We start from the raw sequence: 24,906 nt of genomic DNA, 5'->3' as shown, positions 1-24,906 counted from the left end.
ATTCTCACCAACAGTGTACAAGGTTTCCAGTTTCTGGAATTACTGTGATTATCATCAAGTGATATGCTCTTGGTATACATAACTTTGATAGGCGTCTGCCTCACATAGTCCATGCTTATTTTTTTATATTCTTGCCAAATAATTTTTAAAAGTGATTTACTTGTATTGATAGTAAAAACACTTCACACTTAAAAGTTGATTTTCTTTTTCATTTTAAGTTTTTTTTTATATACATTATGTCATCTGATTCTTAGAGATCTGTTAGGTTGGTCTTTTCTTAGAGTTGTTACTGGGAATTTTCTAAGAACCTATTATATATGTTAAATATGAACTTTATTGTTCAAGCTAGTCTCTCTGCAAAATTGTAAGCTACTTACATTATAAAGGAATTTGGAAGGTATCATTTTTTAGAAAACAGTTTTATCATTCGTGGGTTTTCAAGATATACTTCCACTAACATTTTATGTCAGTGCATTTACAGGATTGAGCAAAAAAATTTATAGTAGATGGCATGAATATTTTAAGTCTGCAGTGCAAAAGAACAACAACAGAAAATGTGTGGGGAATTCTGTTGTGAGCTAGCAAGTCTGTGGGCTTTAATTTGAGTTCACTGAGGAGAACGGACTTTGTAGACTCACAGTTAATGAGCCATTTCCCTGAAAGTATTCTGTCGCTACGGGATTGCGTACAGTTAGAACTGACAGTTGGAAACGTGCTGAGACAGGCAAACTCGAAAACAGCTGTCTCCCTGGGCAAACGGTACCAGCTGGTGAGGCTCGCCAAAAGAAAATATTTTATATAATAAAATAGCTTTCAGATATCACTGAAGTTACATATTATATATTTAAGGTTGTTTTAAGTTTGCTTTTGTCGAGTCAAAACACTGAGTTTTTTTTCCACTTTATGAAGTTTTGTATTTCGTTGACAACTAATCTCCTTAGCATGTATAAGCAATATATAAGCCTTTAAAGTTTACTTTCTGAAATTATGTTGGAATCATTAGAAAGGTGGTTTTATTTCTTATATGGATTTTAGAAGTAGAAAAAATTTTTTTCCTGTCAGGTCTTTTCTAGACTGCAGTAGATTTTTTTAAATGTCTTGAATTGTTTCAGAAATGAAAGGTTATGTTCTCATACTCTGAGAAAAGATTTATACCACTGACCTTAATTTAAAATTTTGGTGAGTCCCGTTCTTTTGATATTATCAGATCTAACTGACCAAAATTAACATTTACGTTTGGTAAAAATTATCTATATTTCATCTAAGAAGGAATTTTTTTTTTTTTTTTGCAGAATAGTGTTTATCAAATTTCTAGAATGCCTGTATCCTGAGATCCTTTAGTTTTGTACATGGAGAAACTGTATAATTAATGTTGGTACAAAAACAGGCAACTGGCTAGTGTATTCTATAGACTTCAGTAGAGGATCATCTTTTTACTCATAAGAAAAAACTTTAGCTAAAAGTAATAAATGTAACTGAATGTATTTTATTGGTAGTAATCTACTTTATCTCCTCTTTTGGCTTATTTACCATATCTTTTTGTTTTACTTTATTAATGGTTACTATGGGGTGTACTGTGTTCGTCATTAACTTGCTATAGTTTATCTTCAAATTATACCACTTCAAATAATAGTATGAGAGCCTCATAACATTGTACTTTCATTTTGCCCTGTATCTGAGTTTATATCTGGAATAATTTTCTTTAGTGTAAAGGACATTTTATAATACTTTTAGTACTAGTTTGCTGGCAGTTAATTTTCTTGGCTTTTGTTTGTCTAGAAAGGTCTTTATTTTGTCTTCATTTCTTAAGGATATTTTCAGTTTCTGTAGAATTTTAGGTGTGGGGTATTTTTCCCCCTTGGGTTATTCTAAAGATGCTTCCTCATTATCTTTTGGTTTGCATTTTTTTTCTGTTGAACAGTTAGCGGTATTTCTTATCTTTGATTTCCTCTACGCAATGTGTTGTTTTCTCTGGCTGCTTTAGAGATTTGCTCTTTATTACTAATTTTCAGCAATCTGATTATGAATGTGCCTTGGGGTTCTTTTCTTCATTATCTTCTTTGTTAAGCTTCTTGGATATGTGCATTTATAGTTTTTTATCAAATCTAGAAAATGATCTGCCATTGCTTTTAAAAATATTTCTCCATTCCTCTCCTTCCCACAGCCCCCCCACTCCGTACTCATTGTTTTTCTTTTTCAGTTGCTCAGTTGTGTCTGACTCTGTGATCCCACGAACTGCAGCACGCCAGGCTTCCCTGTCCTTCACTGTATCCCTGAGTTTGCTCAAACTTGTGTCCATTAAGCCAGTGATGCCATCCATCCATCTCATCCTCTGTCGCCCCCTTCTCCTCCTGCCCTCAATCTTTCCCAGCATCAGGGTATTTTCCAGTGAGTTGGAATAACATGTATGTTAAGCTACTTTTCATTGTCCTTCTCATTGTACTTTAGTGAAGTTTACTATTTCAGTTTTTTCTCTCTTTCATTTTGGATAGCTTTTATTGCTCTACCTTTACATTCTCTGATCTATTCTTTGGCAGGGTTTAATCAGATGTTAACCCTATTCATGGAATTTTTTTTATTTCACATGCTGTATTTTTCAGATCTCAGCAGTTGCATTCTTTGGTTCTTTTTTAAAAATCCGTTTCTTTTCTCATTATATCAGTATTTATATTTCCCTTTGCATCCTGAAAATACTTTTTGTAATATCCGTTTAAGGTGCTTGTATCCTAATTTCATCATCATCATTATCATTTCTAGGTCTATTTTTATTGACTGATTTCACTCCCAGTTATGGATCACATTTTCCTATTTCTGTGAATGTCTATAGTAATTTGTATTGGATGGTGAATGTTATGCTGAGTGTCTAGAATTTGTTGTCTGCCTTTAAAAAACTTTCAGTTTTGTTTCAAGAACAGTTAGGCTTATTGTGGAATTCTTCATTTGTGGATTTCTTTTATGTCTTAGTTACGATAGCTCTTGAGTAACTGTTCCACTCGGGATAGTTCAGCTCTCTTCTGAGAGTCTTGGACCCTGAAGTGTCTCCCTTCTTGGGCTACTACCAGATACCCCTAAGGTACTGAGTGAAGACTTTTCACCCTGGCTGGTTTGCCCTCAGACATCTCAGAGCCTCATAAAAGCTCTTTGAATTGTTTATCTTTAAACTTTTCAATTTTTTTTTTCCCCTTAGTAGTTTTCTTACTCTTACTTTTTGGGGAGTTTAATCCTATGCGAACAGCACAGCCAAAGATAGGAATTCACATGCAGATTTCTGTTGCTCTTTATCTGCATAATTTCCTGCATAATCTCTGGTATTATGCCCTGCAAGTTCCAGTGACCTCAGGTTCCCTGAGCTCAAATCTACTTTTCCTTAACTCGCTGAGGCCTGGGTTCCTTCCCCCTGGGCCAAAGTCCAGAAATGGCCTTCAGGCAGAAAACCACGGTGATGCTGGGGGCTCGTCCTCTTTGCTTTCCTTCTCTCAGGGATCGAAGGTTTATTATTTCCTGTTTTCCACTCTCTGAAACAGTTGGATATATTTTATACACTTGTTTATTTGTTAATAGTGAAAGGGAAAAACCAAATACTAGTGATTTCACTAATGCCGAACTCTCACAATTTCTTATACTTTTTTTTTTTTTTGGCTTATAAAATAGTAGAAACAGGAAGATTGAAGGAAATGTGTCTTCCTTTCCCTCCAGTGGACACATTATGAAAGAGTTTCTCCTGATTTAAGATAGGCCATCTTTCTTAGCATAGTAGTTCCCAGCAGAATCCACAGCATTATGTTCAACAGACGTGTCCTCTATTTTCACTCAAAAAAGAACTTTCTTGTTGAATTGTTAAAATTCTCCATGTGTAAAGGTAAGTGGAGAGTGGTAAAATTAGTATGGTTTTCAATTCCTGCAGTCATTGTATGGAATAGTTACCCTGCTTTGAAAAAGAATAGAGAGGCAAGTTTTAATCTACAATGTAGTTACTGATATTTATTTAGTTTCACAAATTAAGATGACACAGCAAAGGCTACTCTGAGTTTATTAGTCTCGCTTATTGTTGTTTTTTTGTCCCTAGCCACAGTGTAGTCTTATTCTTTATGTGAATGCACTTCCTTAGGTGGAGTAAATAATTTATAAGAAATTTATTTTGTATATACAATATATAATTTATACTTGTTTCTTTTTTTGGCTTACTGATATCTATTATTAAACCTTTTATTTTCATATGTAGGTATACCTTCAATATGTGAACAACAATGTTTCCTTGTGTGCATGCTAAGTCACTTCAATCATGTTCAACGCTTTGAGACCCCATGGACTATAGCCTGCCAGCCCTCCTCTGTCCATGGGATTCTCCAGTCAAGAATACTGGAGTGGGTTACAATGCCCTCCTCCAGGGATCTTCCCGACCCAGGGATTGAACCTGCATCTCCTGCATTGGCATGCAGATTTTTTTACTGCTAGTACCACCTTGAGTGTGTTGATAAACATCAGCCCAGTGTCATTCAAGCCTTTGAGATAGTTTTTATCGAAGTCTGCTTTAACAATGAAAAGCAAAGAGGAAGAGATCATGAAAAGTTAGTGGAATTCTTTACCTAGATGCCTGACATAGTGATGTTTTTATCGTGCGCACCGACTTCAAGAACCATGGATTCATAATTCTTCTAGTTTTTGAAGCATAGATCAGGAGAAATTGGGCTCTAGCATTTCATGCCCAGTTCAGTTCAGTGGCTCAGTCATGTCTGACTCTTTGTGACCCCATGAACCACAGCATGCCAGGCCTCCCTGTCCATCACCAACTCTCGGAGTCCACCCAAACCCATGTCCATTGAGTCGGTGATGCCATCCAACCATCTCATCCTCTGTTGTCCCCTTCTCCTCCTGCCCTCAATCTTTCCCAGCATCAGGGTCTTTTCAAATGAGTTAGCTCTTCGCATCACGTGGCCAAAGTACTGGAGTTTCAGCTTCAACATCAGTCCTTCCAGGAACACCCAGGACTGATCTCCTTTAGGATGGACTGGTTGGATCTCCTTGCAGTCCAAGGGACTCTCAAGAGTCTTCTCCAACACCACAGTTCAAAAGCATCAATTCTTTGGCGTTCAGCTTTCTTTATAGCCCAACTCTCACATCCATACATGACCACTGGAAAAACCATAGCCTTGACTAGAAGGACCTTTGTTGGCAGAGTAATGTCTCTGCTTTTTAATATGCTCTCTAGGTTGGTCATAACTTTCCTTCCAAGGAGTAAGCGTCTTTTAATTTCATGGCTGCAGTCACCATCTGTAGTGATTTTGGAGCCCAGAAAAATAAAGTCAGCTAGTGTTTCCACTATTTCCCTATCTATTTGCCATGAAGTGATGGAACCGAATGCCATGATCTTGGTTTTCAGAATGTTGAGCTTTAAGTCAACTTTTTCACGCTCCTCTTTCACTTTCATCAAGAGGCTTTTTAGTTCTTCTTCACTTTCTGCCATAAGGGTGGTGTCATCTGCATATCTGAGGTTATTGATATTTCTCCCGGCAATCTTGATTCCAGCTTGTGCTTCTTCCAGCCCAGCGTTTCTCATGATGTACTCTGCATATGAGTTAAATAAGCAGGATGACAATACACAGACTTGACGTACTCCTTTTCCTATTTGGAACCCGTCTGTTGGTCCATGTCCAGTTCTAACTGTTGCTTCCTGACCTACATACAGTTTTCTCAAGAGGCAGGTCAGTTGGTCTGGTATTTCCATCTCTTTCAGAATTTTCCAGTTTATTGTGATCCACAGAGTCAAAGGCTTTGGCATAGTCAATAAAGCAGAAGTAGATGTTTTTCTAGAACTCTTCTTGCTTTTTTGATGATCCATTGAATGTTGGCAATTTGATCTCTGGTTCCTCTGCCTTTTTTTAAAACCAGCTTGGACATCTGGAAGTTCACGGTTCACGTATTGCTGAAGCCTGGCTTAGAGAATTTTGAGCATTACTTTACTAGCGTGTGAGATGAGTGCAATTGTGCCGTAGTTTGAGCATTCTTTGGCATTGCCTTTCTTTGGGATTGGAATGAAAATTGACCTTTTCCAGTCCTGTGGCCCAGTCATCTGCAAATATCCAGTATTGAAAGTAAAAGCATGTAATTTTATGTGGGCAGGAAATAAAGATAGAGCAGTATTTTTTATAGTGTAGATCTCAAAAAAAATACCGGTCTGACTTTTCTCCCTTTTGGGTCAAGGCAAGGCGCCCTATGGAAAGTCTCTGTCGGTTCCAGGTATGCTGTTTAGGCCAGGAATTCTTAACCCCAGGGAATAAGATTTAGGACCTGGGGTCTGTGAACCTCAATGGGATAAAAGTTACATCTTTATTTTACTCACCTCTAAGTTACTTTTCTATTTATTGTAAATGTAGGTATAAAAAATAGTAATGTTAGCAGTTTTATGAGTTTTTCACAGAAATAACCTGTTTTTATAAGATAAGACTATGGTTTTAGATATATCTAAAGTGCAATAATAAGGAAGGACATGTAGCAATATATCAAAGATCTGGTATTTAAAAAATTGAATTGTATTCCACTATAATTGGTTCCCTTGGTAATCCTGTGTATTTTATTAACTTTTTAAAAAATACTGCCTGAGAAGAGTTCACTGACTTCATTATACATCCAAAAGAGCTTTCTTTACTTGCTCACACACTAAGAGTGCCTAGTTCAGGCAATTAAAATTACTGTTTTTACTTTACCTACCTTAAATATCCTCTTTTGTTTCTGTTCTTGCCTGCTGCTGTTAAGCTACTAATAGGCCTTTAATTTCAGTTTTACATCCCACTCTCCCTTGGCATCTTTATTGACTACGTAACAGAGGAGATGGAATATATGTCCAGAAAAAAGATTCTGGACTCCAGGACAGACAGATTGCCTCGTTTCCCACTGAAACTCTGTGACTTATTTAGCTGTGTAAGTTATCTAAACTTTTAAATGTTTTGATTTCTTCCTTTATTGGGTTGTTGTGAAGATTAAGGGAGTAGAGATTTATTAAAGGAAGTTATGTTACTGTGAGTGCTATGCATGTGTCTGCTATTATTATTACTGTTTATTCCAAAAAATACTTGATTGTCATTCTATGAGCTAGGCCCTAGACATTCAGCCTAAGACAAATGCTCCTCTTCCAAAAGCTTTAAGTCTAGTGGTACAGACAAAGCTTGGGAAAGATTTTATTAATAATCTAAGTATTAAGTAGGAGGAATGCAAGATTCTTTGCTGTATCTTGAGGATGGATTCAGGGTCAGACAGGGAGGATGTTGAAGCTGAATGAGCAAAGAATGGAACAAGCATTCCCAGCAAAGCAGCATCATTTGCAAAGGCTCTGAGGTGAAAAAGATCCTGATACATCTGAGAATTAAAAAAAGAAAAGGCAGTGAGGCTACACAATATGGAGAACAAAGAAAGAGAGGGCTATCGGATAAAACGTGAGAAGTCAGCAGGGGCCAGATCTGGCAAGGCCATGCTGGTTTTAATGTTTGAGGTCCTATCCTTATCTAAGCACTGGGAATCTTTAGGTCTGCATTTGTAAAGGATGTCTGCTAACAGAAAATAAGGTCTGGAGGAAGATCTTCCATAATAGATATAGCAGAAGGAGGCAACAGAAGCAGCCCAAGAAGAGATAGTAACCTATTGGTGGACTTAAATGACCTGGAATGGCTCTAGCAGAGATGGGGAGATATGGAGCTCTTCCATGATTAGCTTGAGGAATTTGATGATTGATTGCAAGGGGAGGATGAAAGAGGGGTTAACCCATTTAGGCTTCCGGCTTGAGCAGTTAGGTGGATGGTAGTACCATCTGCAGAGTGGATGAACACACTGGAGGAGGAATAGGTTTGGAGACATATAGATGGAGTCAGTTTTGAACATAGTTTGAGTTGCCTGTAAAATCTAAGAGAGTATGGCAAGAACCACCACAATATTGTAAAGTAATTAGCCTCCAATTAAAATAAATTAATTTAAAAAAGAGAGGGTATCAGTAGTTAGCTGGATACACTTACAAGTCTGTTGATCTAAGTTACTTAAGAATCTGACTACAGGAAAGTAAGGATGGATTAGAAAAAGAATGACTTTTCTTTAGAGCAGGTAAAAGGGATATGTGAGAGCAAATGATCTGAAGCTGATCTAAATGAGGGACAGCTGGGGATACAGACTAAGAATGCCAAGGAATGTTAATTGGAAGTTGGAGGAATGAAATGTATTTCAAAGATATGCTGAAAAAGCAGTTACTTCAAAAGACTTTTTAAAAGTTTAGAATGTACCCATCAAGAATGAAGTATAAAAGGTTTTAAGGGGAAAAGTAAGGATGAGTTGGAGATAATTCTAGTGAAATTTAGTATGTAGTTCTGCCTTAAGAGACTATGTACCCAGGGTAAATGTGATTTAGTTCTAATTAGACAACTCATCACCATTCACATCATAGTCTCTTTAATGTAAAGATGCTAGAGTAGCCCTTTTAGTTTGTCACACTGACATTATTGAAAAGTATCAAACCTTAATTATTAAGACTTTTTTTTTTCTTCCCCCTGCTTTCCTTCTGTTTCTTCCTTCCTCCATCTCTCCTTCCTTATTTCCTCCCCTCCCTCCATCCCTTCCTAGGAGGGACCTAGGATAGGATGTATAGTTACGATAAATAGGACAATAAGAGAAAAAGATGCTGTTGTTTTTTAAATAGGTAGCTTACAGGGTGGATCTTTATTTTAAATGACTCTAAGTCCCAAGCTAATAATTATTGCAGGGTGCATATACACATTCTGTTGGAAGTCCACCATTGAGCATTCATTTTTATCACACTTCATATTCCTTCTTCCCACAGTCTATTTCTTTCGTTGCCACTGCTGTTTCTGTTAAAATTTCTTTCATCCTTAGGTAGAGAAATCCTGAGCTAGATAAAAGTCTAGTTTGACCACTCTTCTTAGAGAACATTATTCTGTGGGTAGCTCAGGGATCTATTTCATGAATGTATAATCTCAAAATTGCTTCCTGTGTCTTCCGTTGTGGATTCACTTAATTTTAGCTGTATGGCAACTCCTTAGGAATCAGAAGGAATCCAGAAAAAATATCGGGTGTAGTAATTTTTTTTTTTTTCTTTCCAGTTTTTCTTTCAAATACTACTGTACAGCTTCATGGGTAGTGTGGGTACCTTTTAACAGAGTATTCTCAGCTTCTCCCTCCCATACCTTATAATCTTGCTGTCATTCATTTTTCTTATCAAAAGCATTGTTGCTGTTACTTTCAGCAAACTGTTATCTGTTAGGTAAATTAAAAATAAGAAGAATTTTTAAAATTATTTTATGTTAATATATTCCTTTCTAATACTCTTCCTTTCTTTATGTACATCCTAATTCCTGACCTATGTGATTTTCTTTCTCTCTGAATAACTTATTTTAACATTTCTTGTGGTAGATCTACTTGCAAAAAGATCCCTCATTTTTTGTCTGGGAAAGTCTTTATTTCTCACCTTTGAAGGATAAGTTCACTGGATGTAGAATTTTAGATTGGTGACGCTTTTTTTCTTTAAATGTTTTGAACATTTCAGTCTGCTTTCTTCTTGGGCACGTGGTTCCCAAGAGGAGTCTGGTGTAATTCTTATCTTTTTTCCTCTGTTGGTAAAGTCTCCCACACCCCTTTCTCCTCCGGATATCTCCAGACCTCTGGTCTGGCTTCTTTCCAGGTTTTCTCTTTGGGTTTGGTTTTGTGCAGTTTTAATATTATATGGCCAGGTGTAGCTTTGGTATTTATCCTTCTTGGAGTTCTTTGGATCACCCAAGTCTGTGGTTTTGTGTCTGTCATTGATTTTGGAGTATTCTCAGCCATTATGATGTCAAATAGTTCCTCTGTTCTGTTCTTTCTTTTTCTGGTATTACTGTTATGCATATGTTAAAACATTTTGTAATTATTCTTCGATTCTCAGATATTCTGTCCCATCTTTATTTTTTTTTCCCTCTCTGCATTTCAGTTTTGAAAGTGTCTACTGTTATATCTTAAAATTCTTTGATTTTCTTCTTTGCCATGTCTAGTCTACTCATGAGCCCATCAAAGGCATTCTTCATTTTGGTTAACAGTGTTTTTGACCTAACATTTTCTTTTGATTCTTTCTTAAGAGTTTTCAACTCTAAGCTTATGTTACTCACATGTTCTTTAATGTTGTCAACTTTTTTAATAAATCCTTTGGCATATTGCTTATTATTGTTTTAAATTCCGATTCTAATAATTACACATTTTCTGGTGCTTGGTTTGTCTCTCCACGTTGTTTCTTTTTGCTTTTTAGTGTTGCTGGTCATTTTTTGGTTGAAAGCTGGACATGGTATATTGAGTAAAAGGAGCTTTGGTAGATATGTCTTCAGTGTAAAGTGTTATGTTTATCTGGCTAGGAGTCAGTCTGTGTTTACTATTTGTTGCAGCTCTTGTGGCCAAGGCTAAAGATTTTTCTTCTATCCTTGTTTTTGTTTTCCCTGTTGTCTTTTAAGTATTCCTGGAGATCTTAAATAGGGGTGAGTCTTGCAGTTCTTTTAGCTGTATCTCATTCCTTGTTATTTTAAAGGGAACCTATTGATATGATGGTAATGTGGGGAGGGATAGAAGGGAACTTTCTATAGTCCTATGATTAGGTCTCAGTCTTTTAGTGAATCTTTTGCTTCCCCTATGTCAGTTAGGCCCTACTGAAATGGTTCTCCTTGTAACTAGGCCTTATTAAGGAGAACAGAGTTCAATAGTATTGTTAAATCATTTCTTTTCTTCTTCTGCCGGAAAGAGGTGAGTTTTCTGTAATCTTCATAGTGAGAACCTGGTGAGGCTTGTAGAGGTACAACTCATAGAAGTTTCAGGAATCCTTCTTTAAGGCTGAGCCTTCTCCTAGTTTTTTGTTCTTAAGCTAGTATTCACACTGAACCTCCAGAAATTAATCAATTATAGTTGAAAGTGTTCCTACCCAGGACTCGCTTTAGCCAACACTTCTGCTCCTGGGCTTTTGTTACCCTAAGTCCTGTTTCACTGTATCTGCCTATTTCTCTGTCCAGTTTTTGGGGAAGCAGTTTGCTCTGTGAACTCAGTTTCCTGATGGATCTAAGAAGAGTCATTGATTTTCAGTTTGTTCAGCTTTTTTTCTTTTTGTTAGGGTAGGAGTGACTGTTTTCAAGCTCTTCATATTTCAGACCAGAAAGTCAGAAATTCCCTTGTTTTCTTATTAGAATGAAGATTTTATTTTAGCTCATTCATCTTAGTCTCTTAAGCCTTGTCTTTCCCCTGTACCACCTTCACTGGAAACAATATTTTTAGTGAATATTTGAACATAGATTACATTTGGGCAGAGATACCTTTTTCATCTTTTTTTAAAAAGTTATCTTTTCACTTGTTGACTTTTCTAAATGCAGATTGCAGTCCTTCTTAAGCTGTAAGGCTGTGAATCCTGCTCCTTTTTTTTAAGCATCAATTCAGCAGTTAGAAGAATTTTTAAAAAAAATCTGAAGCAGTTATCTCCCTAAAAGGATGTAGACAGAATGAACAGTGCAGAGAATTTGTATACTGTGTTAAAGTACTTTCAGTGCTTCAGACACTATCTTTTGTGGATACAAGAAGAATAAGGCGGGTTACTTAAATTTTAGTATTCTCAGACTAGTCAGGTAACAGACAAGCCAATAACATCATACTCAAATCACCATGCATGTCCAGAGGAGCATAGAGGTGGGACATTTTGTCTTACCTTGGGGGATTGGGAGGAGGCAGGAAAAAGTCACCTAAAGTAGCTGACATGTGATCTATTTCTTGAAGGCTGACTAGGGTGGAGGAGAACATCCCAAACAGACAAAACTGCCCATCATAGATGGTTTAGTCTATGATTGCTTTTTTTCTGCAGTCAGAACTTGGAGAGCAAAGCAAATTGGGCAAGTTAAGTAGAGTTTCTCCAACTCTGCTTAATGTATGATTTTATTATAATACATACTTGCCTTGTAAAGTTTTTCAAAGTCAGTGTAACCAGTTTTGAATTTTTTTGTTTTATATTGTAGTATGAAATTGGGAATTAACTGTACTGTGTATTTCATATTTACATAAGGCACAACCTGCCAAGGTAGTTTTTTAATTATCAAATTATGTCTGGTAAGTATTTTGCATAGTGTAGAATTCATTTGAGTTAAGTTTGACTGGTTCTATTGCTGCTTTAAATGTAAGGATATTTTATGATTTCATAGACGGAAATTTTTAGAATCGATAACCCACTCATTTTAGCTAATCTCATTTAGTTAAACCATTTCTCTTGAAGTTGTAACCCATTATATAATTTCATGCATATTTCTTCCTACATATATTTACTTGACTTTTTCAGGTCTATAATACTGCCACTTTCTGGCAAAGGTATAATGAGCATAATTTTAAATTCTGCATGAAATATAAGTTGTTGTTCATTGTTCAGCCACTAAGTCATCTCTGACTCTTTGCGACCCCATGGACTATAGCATACTAGATTTCCCTGTTCTTCACCATGTCCCAGAGTTTGCTCAAACTCATGTTCATTGAGTCAGTGATGCTGTCTAACCATTTCATCCTCTGTCACCCCCTTCTCCTCCTGTCCTCAATCTTTCCCAGCATTAGGGTCTATTCCAATGAGTCAGCTCTTTGCATCTGGAGGCCAAACTTTGGAGCTTCAGCTTCAGCATCAGTCCTTCCAATGAATGTGCAGGGTGAATTTCCTTTTAGGATTGACTGGTTTGATCTTGCAGTCCAAGGGACTCTCAAGAGTCTTCTCCAGCACCACAGTTCGAAAGCATCGTTTCTTCAGCACTCAGCTTTCTTTATGGTCCAGCTCTCACATCCATGCATGATTACTGGAAGAACCATAGCTTTAACTAAACAGACCTTTGTTGGCAAGTGATATCTTTGCTTTTTAATGTGCTGTCTAGGTTTGTCATAGCTTTTCTTCCAAGGAGCAAGCGTCTTTTAATTTCATGTCACCATCCACAGTGATTTTGGAGCCCAAGAAAATAAAATCTGTCACCACTTCCACTTTTTCCCCTTCTGTTTGCCATGAAGTGATGGGACCAGATGCCACGACCTTAGTTTTTTTGAATGTTGAGTTTTAAGCCAGCCTTTGCACTCTCCTCCTTCACCCTCATCAAGAGGCTCTTTAGTTCCTCTAAACATTCTGCCATTGGAGTACTTGTCAATTAATAACTAATAGATTATTGCCTAGTTCTATTGATAGTTTAGTGTCATAGCTTTTGAAATTACTTTAGTCAGCCAAGATAAAACTGTTCTAGCACACATCTAATATACTGTTTCTAAGATGAATGAATATGTATATAGAGAAGGAGGGAATTTGAACTTCTTAGAGAAAGCAGGATAGGGAATCTCATTTTAGATTACAAAAGACAACACCAAAGCAATCTTAATTTTCTAAAAAAAAAAAAAATCTGATTTTGTTTCATAAAATTTGACCTTTAATTATGCTGCTGCTAAAATTATTACCTGAGATAGTGTGCATATATGATTCAACATATTTTTGGAACACTTCTTAAACTGACCATTAAAGCATATTAAATCATCATTTTTATTCCAGACATTTCTTTCTTCACTCTCTTTACTTTCCTTAATAGAAATAGTATATTAGTTTTCTATTGCTTCTCTAACAACTTACCATAAATTAAATCAATACAAGTATATTATCATACAGTTCTTGGAGTCAGAAGTTCAGTTTGCATGTCACCAGACTAAACTCAAGGTATTGGACAGGTTTTCCTTTCTGGAGTCTCTAGGGAGTGAATCCAGTTACTATTTCTTTGAGTTGTTGACAGAAACCACTTCCTTCTAAGAGTAGGACATAGGTCTTATTTTCTTATTGACTCTAAACTGAGATTTATCCTGCCTTTTAAAGATTACCTCATTTCCTGGCTCATTGTTTCCTTCTTGCATCTTCAAAACTGGCAATAGCCTGTTAAGGCCTGCTCACTTTGCATCTTTGTGACATACTATTCTTCTGTAATCTTTTACTTATAAGGATTTATATGATTAAATTGGATCCACTTAGATAATCCGGATAATCTCCCCCATCTTGGGTTCTTAACATTAATCATATCAACACAGTCCCCTTTGCCATCCTGTAATGTATTTCAAATCCTGAAAGATGATGCTGTGAAAGTGCTGCACTCAATATGCCAGCAAATTTGGAAAACTCAGCAGTGGCCACAGGACTGGAAAATGTCAGTTTTCATTACAATCTCAAAGAAAGGCAATGCCAAAGAATGCTCAAACTACCGCACAATTGCACTCATCTCACACGCTAGTAAAGTAATGCTCAAAATTCTCCAAGCCAGGCTTCAACAATATGTGAACCGTGAACTTCCAGATCTTCAAGCTGGTTTTAGAAAAGGCAGAGGAACCAGAGATCAAATTGCCAACATTCACCGGATCATCGAAAAAGCAAGAGAGTTCCAGAAAAACATCTATTTCTGCTTTATTGACTATGCCAAAGCCTTTGACTGTGTGGGCCACAATAAACTGTGGAAAATTCTGAAAGATGTGGGAATACCAGACCACCTGACCCACCTCTTGAGAAACCTGTATTCAGGTCAGGAAGCAACAGTTAGAACTGGACATGGAACAACAGACTGGTTCCAAATAGGAAAAGGAGTATGTCAAGGCTGTATATTGTCACCCTGCTTATTTAACTCATGTAGTGTACATCATGAGAAACGCTGGGCTGGAAGAAGCACAAGCTGGAATCAAGATTGCCGGGAGAAATATCAATAACCTCAGATATGCAGATGACACCACCCTTATGACAGAAAGTGAAGATGAACTAAAAAGCCTCTTGATGAAAGTGAAAGAGGAGAGTGAAAAAGTTGGCTTAAAGCTCAACATTCAGAAAACTAAGATCATGGCATCTGGTCTCATCACTTCGTGGGGATATAGATGGGGAAATAGTAAGGAGGATATAGATATAGATGGGGAAACAGTGCAAGCAGTGTCAGACTTTATTTTTCTGGGCTCCAAAATCACTACAGATGATGATTGCAGCCATGAAATTAAAAGACGCTTACTCCTTGGAAGGAAAGTTATGACCAACCTAGAGAGCATATTAAAAAGCAGAGACATTACTTTGCCAACAAAGGTCCTTCTGATCAAGGCTATGGTTTTTCCAGTGGTCATGTATGGATGTGAGAGTGTGGTGTTGGAGAAGACTCTTGAGAGTCTCTTGGACTGCAAGGAGATCCAACCAGTCCGTCCTAAAGGAAATCAGTCCTGGGTGTTCATTGGAAGGACTGATGCTGAAGCTGAAACTCCAATACTTTGGCCACCTCATGCAAAGAGTTGACTCATTGGAAACGACCTTGATGCTGGGAGGGATTGGGGGCAGGAGGAGAAGGGAACGACAGAGGAGGAGATGGCTGGATGGCATCACCAACTCGATGGACATGAGTCTGAGTAAACTCCGGGAATTGGTGATGGACAGGGAGGCCTGGCGTGTTGCAGTTCATGGTGTCGCAAAGAGTTGGACACGACTGAGCAACTGAACTGAACTGAACTGAATGTAACATATTACCAGGTTCCAGGAGTTAGGACCTAGACATCTTTGGGGAGATGTGTTTCTGCCTACCGTAACTGGTAGTGCTAACTGGTGCCTGAGTTTGCTGGATAGGTTTTCCTTTTCTGCTTAGAATACCACTGACTTTTCTCTTTTTGATTCATTGAATGCAAGTGAAGTGTTAGGATTCAGAGTCATGATAGTACTATATTAGATATAATACCTGTAGGGAAATATAGGGGAAAGAGAATTCTAGAAATACTGAAAAAAAAAAGAAAATATGCTTAGAATATTACTTTGTAAAATAAGAAGTCCTTATGTATTTTTGAGATTAACTACTTTCAATCTTTAGTACTAAGGTCCATAGTTTTTCAATACCCAGCAGCAGGAAGTAAGCCAGTAAAGAACCTGTTAATTTAGGATGAAAATATTCCAAAGTAGATACTCATTCAGAGCAATAAATTTTAATAATTTATGTAAATTTTGATAATGAATAACCTTGCATTTTAATGTTATTTCTTTTCTACTTAGATCATCACAAAGTACGTATATGAGCTTCTGGAAAAGGACTGTAATTTGAAAAAAATATCTATTCCAGTAAGTCCAATTTTTAAAAGTATTTATATTTCCAAATAAAATATCTTCAATTCAGAAGAAAACTTTTGTTTTAGATTAACTGAGATAAGTTTAAATGTTAGGATCCTTATGTTTTGATATTGATAAAGATAATATTAAATGCCTGTCATTATACTTCATCTCATTGTGTATAATAGTTCTTAAAAAGTAATATTCTTTAGTGTAAAGAAAAGAAATACTGATTTCCAGTCTTTTTTGAAAGTGATGTCACAAAAGAACTACTCTTTCCTCTACCCTTTCTCATTTCATTGGTGTAATTTATTTTTACATGTTTATTTGAAGTAAACCTATGTGCTCTTTCTTGTATTAGACATTGACTATCATTTTAATTATTTCTTGATTATTTTAAATTATGTGTTTCATTTCTGTCATATTTCCCTTGAACATCCTCAGATTTACTCCTGTTTGATAACACTACTCCTTTGCTTTTTAGTGGAAGTCTTTTTTTTTTTTTTAATTTTGCACATTTTGCCATTTCAGAATGAAAATGTTTGAAATTTGTTCTCAAATTCAGTTTCTCAAAAGAGCTTTTTTGTTTTGTACAGTATGAAATATTAAGCTTTCGAATGGAGAAATAGTAATTTTATGTGTGAGATGATGGTAGACTAGATTAGATGATCTTTACTGTCCCAGACAGTTCTCTGATTTTTTAAAATCTTTATGAACCTCAAAGACTTCATGAAAATAATTTATTTAAGGCACAAAACTTAGAATATTGATAATTTAGTTTACATGAAATTTTGCATGAAGTTCTAAAATTCTTTGGGTAGTGTTATTCTACTATCAAGTGGAGGATTTTAAAGTTTCTTAATACTCCCATCCTCCCAAATCACTTACATAGGTTGACTTTTTAAAAAGATCTCTATTTTATATTTAATTTTCTAAGATAACCTCACGTACTAGGTCATATTGTTGTTTATTAACTTATTCATTCATTCAACAAATATTTATTTTAGGGTGTCAGGCACTGTTCTGTGTGCTAGTGATATACTAGTGAATGCAGTATTATTCTATGTAATCACTAGGCCAACACTTGTTTATTTGAAAACTTTCCTTTTGACTTATGTGAAAACCAAGATTTTAGTATTTTTTTTGAGAGTGAATGTAAAAGTCATTTTCTGGATTCAAACCTCTTGTTTTGTTTTTGACTTTAGGTCTAGTGTCTCACTCTATTAAAACTATATGTTGAATTTGGTCTTCTGGAAAGTCAAGGTAGAATTTTGTCACTTTGTCCAGTCTCCTTTTTTTGTTAACTCTATTTCTTTTGAAACTTCTGATGAATGATATTTAAAGAGCCTTAGGTTAATCCATTGTTACAGCACAATTAATTAGTATTGAGTCCTTTAACTTTGCAATACTTCTAGTTCCATTGAACCTTTAAACTCAGTTTAATTCCCTGGGTTTCTAGAACAAATTACGAGATAATTGGCCATATCTGTCATGTTACATAATTATTTCATTTTTGTGTAGAAAGCCTGAGATTAGATTTAGAAGGACTTGAATTATTTTCCTCTTATTTAAATTTAAATCTAACATTACACAGAGAAAGCTTTTCATTGTATGAGATCTGTAACAACCATTATGTCCATTTTTGGTTAGGAAAGATTTCCTAATTTTATAAATAAAAAGGAAACATTTTTTTTTTATTTTAGAAAATTAATCTGTCCTTAAGTTATCATAACATATTTTATATAATTATGAAATTTTTCTTTCCTAAGTATTAGTTTTCTCCTGAGTTTTCTTAAATCCCAAAGCTAGCAGTGAGAGTAGGGTTTATTCTTTAGTTCAGTCATTTTTTTTTTCTAAAGATAGACCACCAAATTTTTTTTCTTTTACTGATGATGAACTGAGTTTTAGTTTTATAGTTGAAATATTTAATAAGGAAATAATTCTTTTTAATTGATACTACTCTGTAGAAGCCCATGATTTGATAGTAAAGGTCATGATCATGGCTGTCCATGTAAACATGATCACGTTCACTCTCCACCTCACATAAATAGGTACAAAATATTCTCAATTTTAGTTTTTCACTCTTGTGTAGAATGTTGGATACGTGAGTTAACTTAACTACAGATTTTCATTTGATTTATTCAATCATATTTAAATAAACTTCAGAATTAGTGATTTTCATAAATATCCCAAGATGAATTGTTAACTGCAAGGAACTGTTTGGTGTAGGCTCACTGACCAATTGGTCTTAGACATTGGTTTGTCTATAATAGAGGTGGTACACTGGAATGACTTTTTGTGTTTTCCTTAATGAAAGCTCATCTTAGTAAATTACCATTATTAGAAGATAAATGGCATCGGAACAGTCATTTCAAAACAAAACATCCCAAACTTAAGTTAGGGATTTCCCTGGTGGTCCAGTGGTTAAGGTTCTGCTTAGAAGACAGGGGGCTTGCTTTCGCTCCCTGGTCAAAGTGCTAAGATCCACACATCCATGCCATGAGAAGCATCCAGAAAGTTAAAAAAAAAAAAAAGAGAGAGAGACTTAATGAAGAAAACTTTATTTTATTCATATAGATATTTTTCTATTTTAAATTAGCAATAACTTTAGAGTAAATGATCAACTGCAGAATCAGAGTTCTGCATTATTTTGAGATGAATATTATTCAGTTACCGCCTTAAATACCGCTTTTCCTCCTTTATCATTAATACTATTATATTGTTCATTTTTTTCCTTAAATCATCTAATGTTCTGATATTTTTTAAAATAAATGTATTTGCATGTTCAGGTAAAATTTTTATTTGTTGCCCCTTCCCTTAAAAAATTCTTGAACAGTATCATAAAAAAATCACATGTATCCTCAGAAAATAAGTACCCTTCCAATTTTAAAGTGTTTACTGTGGAATTTAATTCCACCTTTAAAAACTGACTGAGGTGCCTGGTTTCAGGGGACTTATTTGTAGGATAGAAAAAAGGAATAGTGGTCAGCACCTTTTAGAAAGTCTATAGCTAGGGTTTTTTTTTTTTCATTAAGATAAACAGATGTCCATTTCCATATATTCCAGGATCCATTAAGGCCTCACTGACTTTAAGAGACTCTCTTATTTGCACCTATTTAGGCATACTTTTTGGTAAATGAATGACTGGAAACCTCTGTGGTCTCTGTTTTATTATTCACTGACAGCTTTGCCTTTTCATTTTTCTTTTGTTCTTATTACCGTTTTCCTTCTTTTTTCAAGCTGTTTTAACTGAATGATTCCTCTGTTCTCTTATAATGTTCCTAGGTAAAAGGGAGTTTTTCTTCTCAGATTTGGTTCGCTCTGTCTCCCATCCACTTTTCTTCCTCTATGACTTCAGTCATATCTGTTGTTATTATAGTCATTTGTTTATTCTAGACATCACATGTGGTGGTGGTGTACTTCCTACTTCTCTTACGTCAGTTAGTTACTACTAATAAAGATATAGTTATGTCATTTTGATTCTAAGCATTGTGTAGCTCTTTTAAATTCTCTGTAATCATGCATTAGTTTAATCTTTCATTTGTGCTTTCTGAACCAGTCAAGTATTATAACCAAGTTAAGAGGACACATTGTTTAGTTAAATGCCTTTTATCTAAAGGAAGTCACTGGTGAGGCTTGCTTAAGATTCTTTAGTCCAAAAGTTTATTCATTCTTGTATAACTCAGTGCCTACAATGTGCCAGCCTTTCTTCTGTACATTTGGTAATATACTGGAGACATAGGTCTATGCCTTCCTGTACTTTAGTAGAGGGAACAGATGGTTAATAAACAAACATACAAACAGGTATAAAGTCAAGCATATTAGGTTGCATTATATGCTATGGAGGAAAATAAAACAGAGGTTGATAGTAGAGAATTCTTCGGGAAGTGTTTAAATGGAGTGGTCAGAGAAGGCCTCACTGAGAAGATGCATTTTTTTCTTAAGCCTGTGGCCCTGCCCTTCTTGCTAAAATAATTACCTTTTGTGCTGTGTGTACACGGGTGGCTTAGCATCTGTTACTGACCAATCTGATTGTTTTAGAAGTACAGAAATTTTAATTTTTTTCTTATCCCAGAAGTAGTGACTGGGCCCGTGTGGAATCTAGGGCATTTAATAGCATTGATTTTTTTCTTTATTACTTTGATAATTTTATGAATATATACTGTTGATGAAGTGAGGTGCTATTGCATTGCCCAGCATATGACTTGACCTTCTCTATTTGAGGATGTGTTTATCAATCACCTGTCAAGGTTTTAACTTCTGGCTCTGACCTGGTCACACAAAGTCTACCATTCATTGTTACTTGCCACTGCTGATGAGAATGATGGGGCATGGCATGACATACGTACTAAAAGATTGGGAAGTTATCCTTCTCTAAAAATCTCTAACTCTTTGAAATCTGAATCTAGTTTAAACCTAAATATTATGTATAATCAAAATAACTAAAAATATTCACTTTTCATTCTATTAGTAACTAGTGCATAAGGTTATCAAAGTATACAGATAGTATTATTTCACAAAGTATTTGTTATATAATCCTGTGTTCACACACTGAATAAAATGTCAAAGTCTATTTACATAGAACAGTTGGTGTTTGAATTTTTAAATAGTTCCCTTTCCTACGTTTGTTAAAAGCTTAGTAGTTTTCCTCACTAATATGTGGTTTTCCAATATGTGTATTCTCCGATTGGGTTTTCTGTTTATTTTAGATGCAGCATATTTCTGTTATGACTTATAGGCTTAATAGCTGTGTGATTTGGGCGAGTTATTTAAACTCTCCAGGCCTCAACTTCTTCATCTATAAACAAATATAATAATAGCCCCACCTTAATAGAATTGTGATTAGTTGAAATAATGTTTTAAAAACATTTAGCATAATATCTAGGTTATAGGAAGCACTTAAAATTATTCTTTTTTGTAATGATAATATAATGCTGATATACAGTAGCAATGGAGAAAGACATATTTCCAGTATTCTTTTCCATATTTTTATATTTTAATTGCCATCATGTGTTTTTGCTTCTCTACCTTATATGTAAGTGTTAATCTCTAATGAATATTTTAATTTTATTTTAAAGTTTTTTTACTTCTATAATTCTGTAACAGCTGTTCTATAATTTGTATTAACCACTAGTTGTTTTCTCATTTGTGTCTATGATCAGAAAACATTTATTTATTATTTAATTTTTTTTAATTACAGGTAGATGCCACTGAAAGTGAACCAAAGAGTTTTATCTTTATGAGTGAGGATGCTTTGACAAATCCACAGAAACTGATGGTTTTAATTCATGGTAGTGGTGTTGTCAGGGCAGGTCAGTGGGCTAGAAGGCTTATTATAAATGAAGATCTGGACAGTGGCACACAGATCCCTTTTATTAAGAGAGCTATGGATGTAAGTGCAATTTCCTTTATATATTTTTGGCATTTTATAGCTGTTTTATTATGTGTTATAAATTATTTTATCATGTCTTTTAAAAAATCTTTCCTAAACATAGTCTTATCTTTAAATTGTTATTATTTTACTTGTAGTGAAAGATTATTCTGCATTATTTTGCAGTTACAGCAAAAAATAAAAAGATATCTTCAATGTACAATGATTTAGATAATGTCTTTGAAATGAGTATTTTCAGTTCTAATTTTTTGTTTCTTATTACATGAAATATCACTTTAAAATACCAGTACTAAATACCAGTATTAAAATACCAGTATTACTGAAAATACTTATAAAAAAATATGACTGCTTTTATAAATCTTCGCCTACCTCATTTAGTGAAGTTAGAAACTAAAGGAAACCTGCTACATTAAAGTAATATTTTATTCTTCTAAAAAAAGAGTTGGAATAACTCAGCATTTTTCTGTCTTTAAAAATAAATAAATAAAAACTCTTGAGAACCCACAAATACCATGCTTAAGAATAAGACAGACACAGATGGTAAATGGTAGTATTTACTGAATTATTTTATTCTTACTTGAATTCAAACTTTTCAGAAGTTGGTATTTTAAAATTGTGTTCCAGGCTTTCTTTCCTGTGGTTGTGAAACTGCTTTTTCTGACCTCGCTTTGTTATATCTTCATTTTTGGCGACTTGTTTTACTCTTGCATTCTTAAGTTCTCCAATGAATAGTTAAACTTTGTAAAGTTGGTTTTCTTTCACATATGAGTAGACGTTTTCTTCAGAAAAAAAATAAAGTGGCATCTTTACTTATAAAAGTTTAACATAGGAATGTAAAGTTATTTAGGAATATATGTGTCCATATATGCTTTATTAGAGCTACATTATTTTTGTAATTAAAATAGGTAAGGAATCATTTGATACACTAATGAATGCAAAGGTGAAAGATATGTTTCTTACTTGTTAACTCTGAAGTGATAAGATTAAAGCCCAGCTCAGCTCCTAAAGAATATTTTGTTAATAGATTTTGAGACACTTAAAATGCTGCAAGTAGAATTTCATAGCTGAATTGTATATTTTGTTTCAGTCTTCTGAGACATGCAAAGAACCAAAGATATCACTTTTGATTGGTTGCAAACTTCAGTGGTGTGTTTTTTAATTAGAATTTAAGTAACTAAAATAAATTTAGTTTATTTTTAAGTAATTCACTTAATTTGTTATTAAACTGTTTTATATTTCAGGTTATGAATAGTGAAATGAACTTACTCTCTGGCATATTAGTTTATGTTTGGAACAGATCCTGTCAATGTATTTTAAGAACACTTTATGTGAAATGTGATCACAATTCAGTCAATACTTGAATATATAATTTAGTAAAGCAAATCAGATATTTGTACAAATGAGTACTTGGTGAAATATTTTATGTAAGTTATATTGTCTGTGCTAGTAGATAACTAAGCCATTCCCATCCCAAAATGTTCTTGTATAAGGTTTTTTGAAGTGAAAGAGTATAGAGAAAACCATCTCAAATACCTTTGAACAAACTATCTGTTGAGATCCCAAACAAGAGGGAGGAAGTTTCGTTAGAACAGTCAGTCATTTCGTTCTTTTAAGTAGAAATATAATTGGAGGGGTTACGGGATTTCGTTGTCTTGACTTTTTTCTGCTTTTCTCAATCAGAGCAACTCATAATTGATTGAAAAAAATCAGCTGATTTCAGAGTTCTTTCGTATTTAGTGTTTATGTTGTATACTTTGAAAAGTTCAGATTATGTATTTTATTCTCGATTTTATGAACTTCATTCTGGTAACTTTCTACATGATGAACATTTAAAAATGGTTATCTCTTTTTAATTTAGATGAAGTGATTTGTATTACTTCAACTTTGCTTTTTCATGGTACTTCTCTGGTAATTCTTCGTGGGCTGCTTCATGTTTGTGTGTGGTTGTAGGGTAAGACAGGTAGGGGAAACGATGGAATTTTAGGAAGCAGGAAGAGGAAGACTAATTGGGAGAAAGAAGCTGTCTCATTTTTACTTTTAAATGAGATTAGCCCTGGCCCTCTGAAGTCCATGGGGTCGCTAAGAGTCGGACACGACTGAGCGACTTCCCTTTCACTTTTCACTCTCATGCATTGGAGAAGGAAATGGCAACCCACTCCAGTGTTCTTGCCTGGAGAATCCCAGGGACGGGGGAGCCTGGTGGGCTGCCGTCTATGGGGTCACACAGAGTTGGACACGACTGAAGTGACTTAGCAGCAGCAGCAGCAGCCCCTGCCCTGCTTGTTTTTATTTTTTGATCTTTTTTTCTAAAACGATTTAAGAAATGTTTCTGTAGTTTATGAAAGGCAGGGAGCCACTGTTCTATTTTCCATGGTCTGTCAATTTTCATATCACAACTGAAGTAAATTCTGATATTTTGCAGGCCAGACAATATTATCTCTACTCAGTGTTAATATATTTATGCTATATCCCTTGCAGATTTTTAGTATAATATTAAAGGTCCCCAAATAGGAGTCATATAATGGTAAGGTTAAAACTTTTTCCCAATAGTGGAACCCTGCCTCTAAGTGGACTGTTTTGTAAAAAACAAAACAAAACTTGTGTTTGAATCTCTGGAGTCACTTTGGTAGAAGCTGAAGTGAAGGCTGACACCACCTCCACAATAGCCCCTGAGATTTCTTCCCTGACCCTTGGACTCCATGAGTCACAGTTTGGAAACTACAGATAATCCAATCCTTGCAGTTTAGATACTTAAGAATTTTATTATTAAAAATGTATTAAGGTTTCATGTTGGAGGAATACTACATATTTGATAAATCCCCAGTTGCTTCTCAGGTTGCCATAGCTATTATTTTCAGTGCTTAGCAATCTTCAATGCATAATATTGCAATATATTACTTGGAGTATAAAAGCGTGTCTCATATAGCCAAGTACTGTGTGGATCACAACAAACTGTGGAAAATTCTTAAAAGATGGAAATACCAGACCACCTGACCTGCCTCCCGAGAAATCTGTCTGCAGGTGAAGAAGCAACAGTTAGAACTGGACATGGACCAACAGACTGGTTCCAAATTGGGAAAGGAGTACATCAAGGCTGTATATTGTCACCCTGCTTATTTATATGCAGAGTACATCATGGGAAATGCTGGACTGGATGACGCACAAGCTGGAATCAGGATTCAGTTCAGTTCAGTTCAGTTCAGTCGCTCAGTCGTGTCCAACTCTTTGCGACCCCATGAACTGCAGCACACCAGGCCTCCCTGTCCATCACCAACTCCCGGAGTTTACCCAAACTCATGTCCATTGAGTCGGTGATGCCATCTAACATCTCATCCTCTGTCGTCCCCTTCTCCTCCTGCCTTCAATCTTTCCCAGCATCAGGGTCTTTTCAAATGAGTCAACTCTTTGC

General features: G+C 35.3%; 1 protein-coding gene across 7 annotated transcripts in view; it reads left to right on the top strand.

Annotated features, from left to right (window-relative positions):
• ARB2A (ARB2 cotranscriptional regulator A) overlaps window positions 1–24,906 on the top strand; it is a 391,787-nt gene that overhangs the window by 86,976 nt on the left and 279,905 nt on the right. For 6 of the 7 annotated variants that reach the window (XM_061152012.1, XM_061152008.1, XM_061152007.1 and 3 more), the window contains 2 exons: window positions 16,052–16,117; window positions 21,306–21,497. The exons of the other annotated variant lie outside the window; for it this stretch is intronic. In XM_061152012.1, the coding sequence (XP_061007995.1) occupies window positions 16,052–16,117; window positions 21,306–21,497 (258 nt within the window). The remainder of the gene's footprint in view (window positions 1–16,051; window positions 16,118–21,305; window positions 21,498–24,906) is intronic. 7 annotated transcript variants of the gene reach the window in all.

Source organism: Dama dama, chromosome 9, assembly GCF_033118175.1.
Source record: "Dama dama isolate Ldn47 chromosome 9, ASM3311817v1, whole genome shotgun sequence".
Lineage (NCBI taxonomy): Eukaryota > Metazoa > Chordata > Mammalia > Artiodactyla > Cervidae > Dama > Dama dama.
This window is presented reverse-complemented; position numbering and strand designations above follow the sequence as displayed.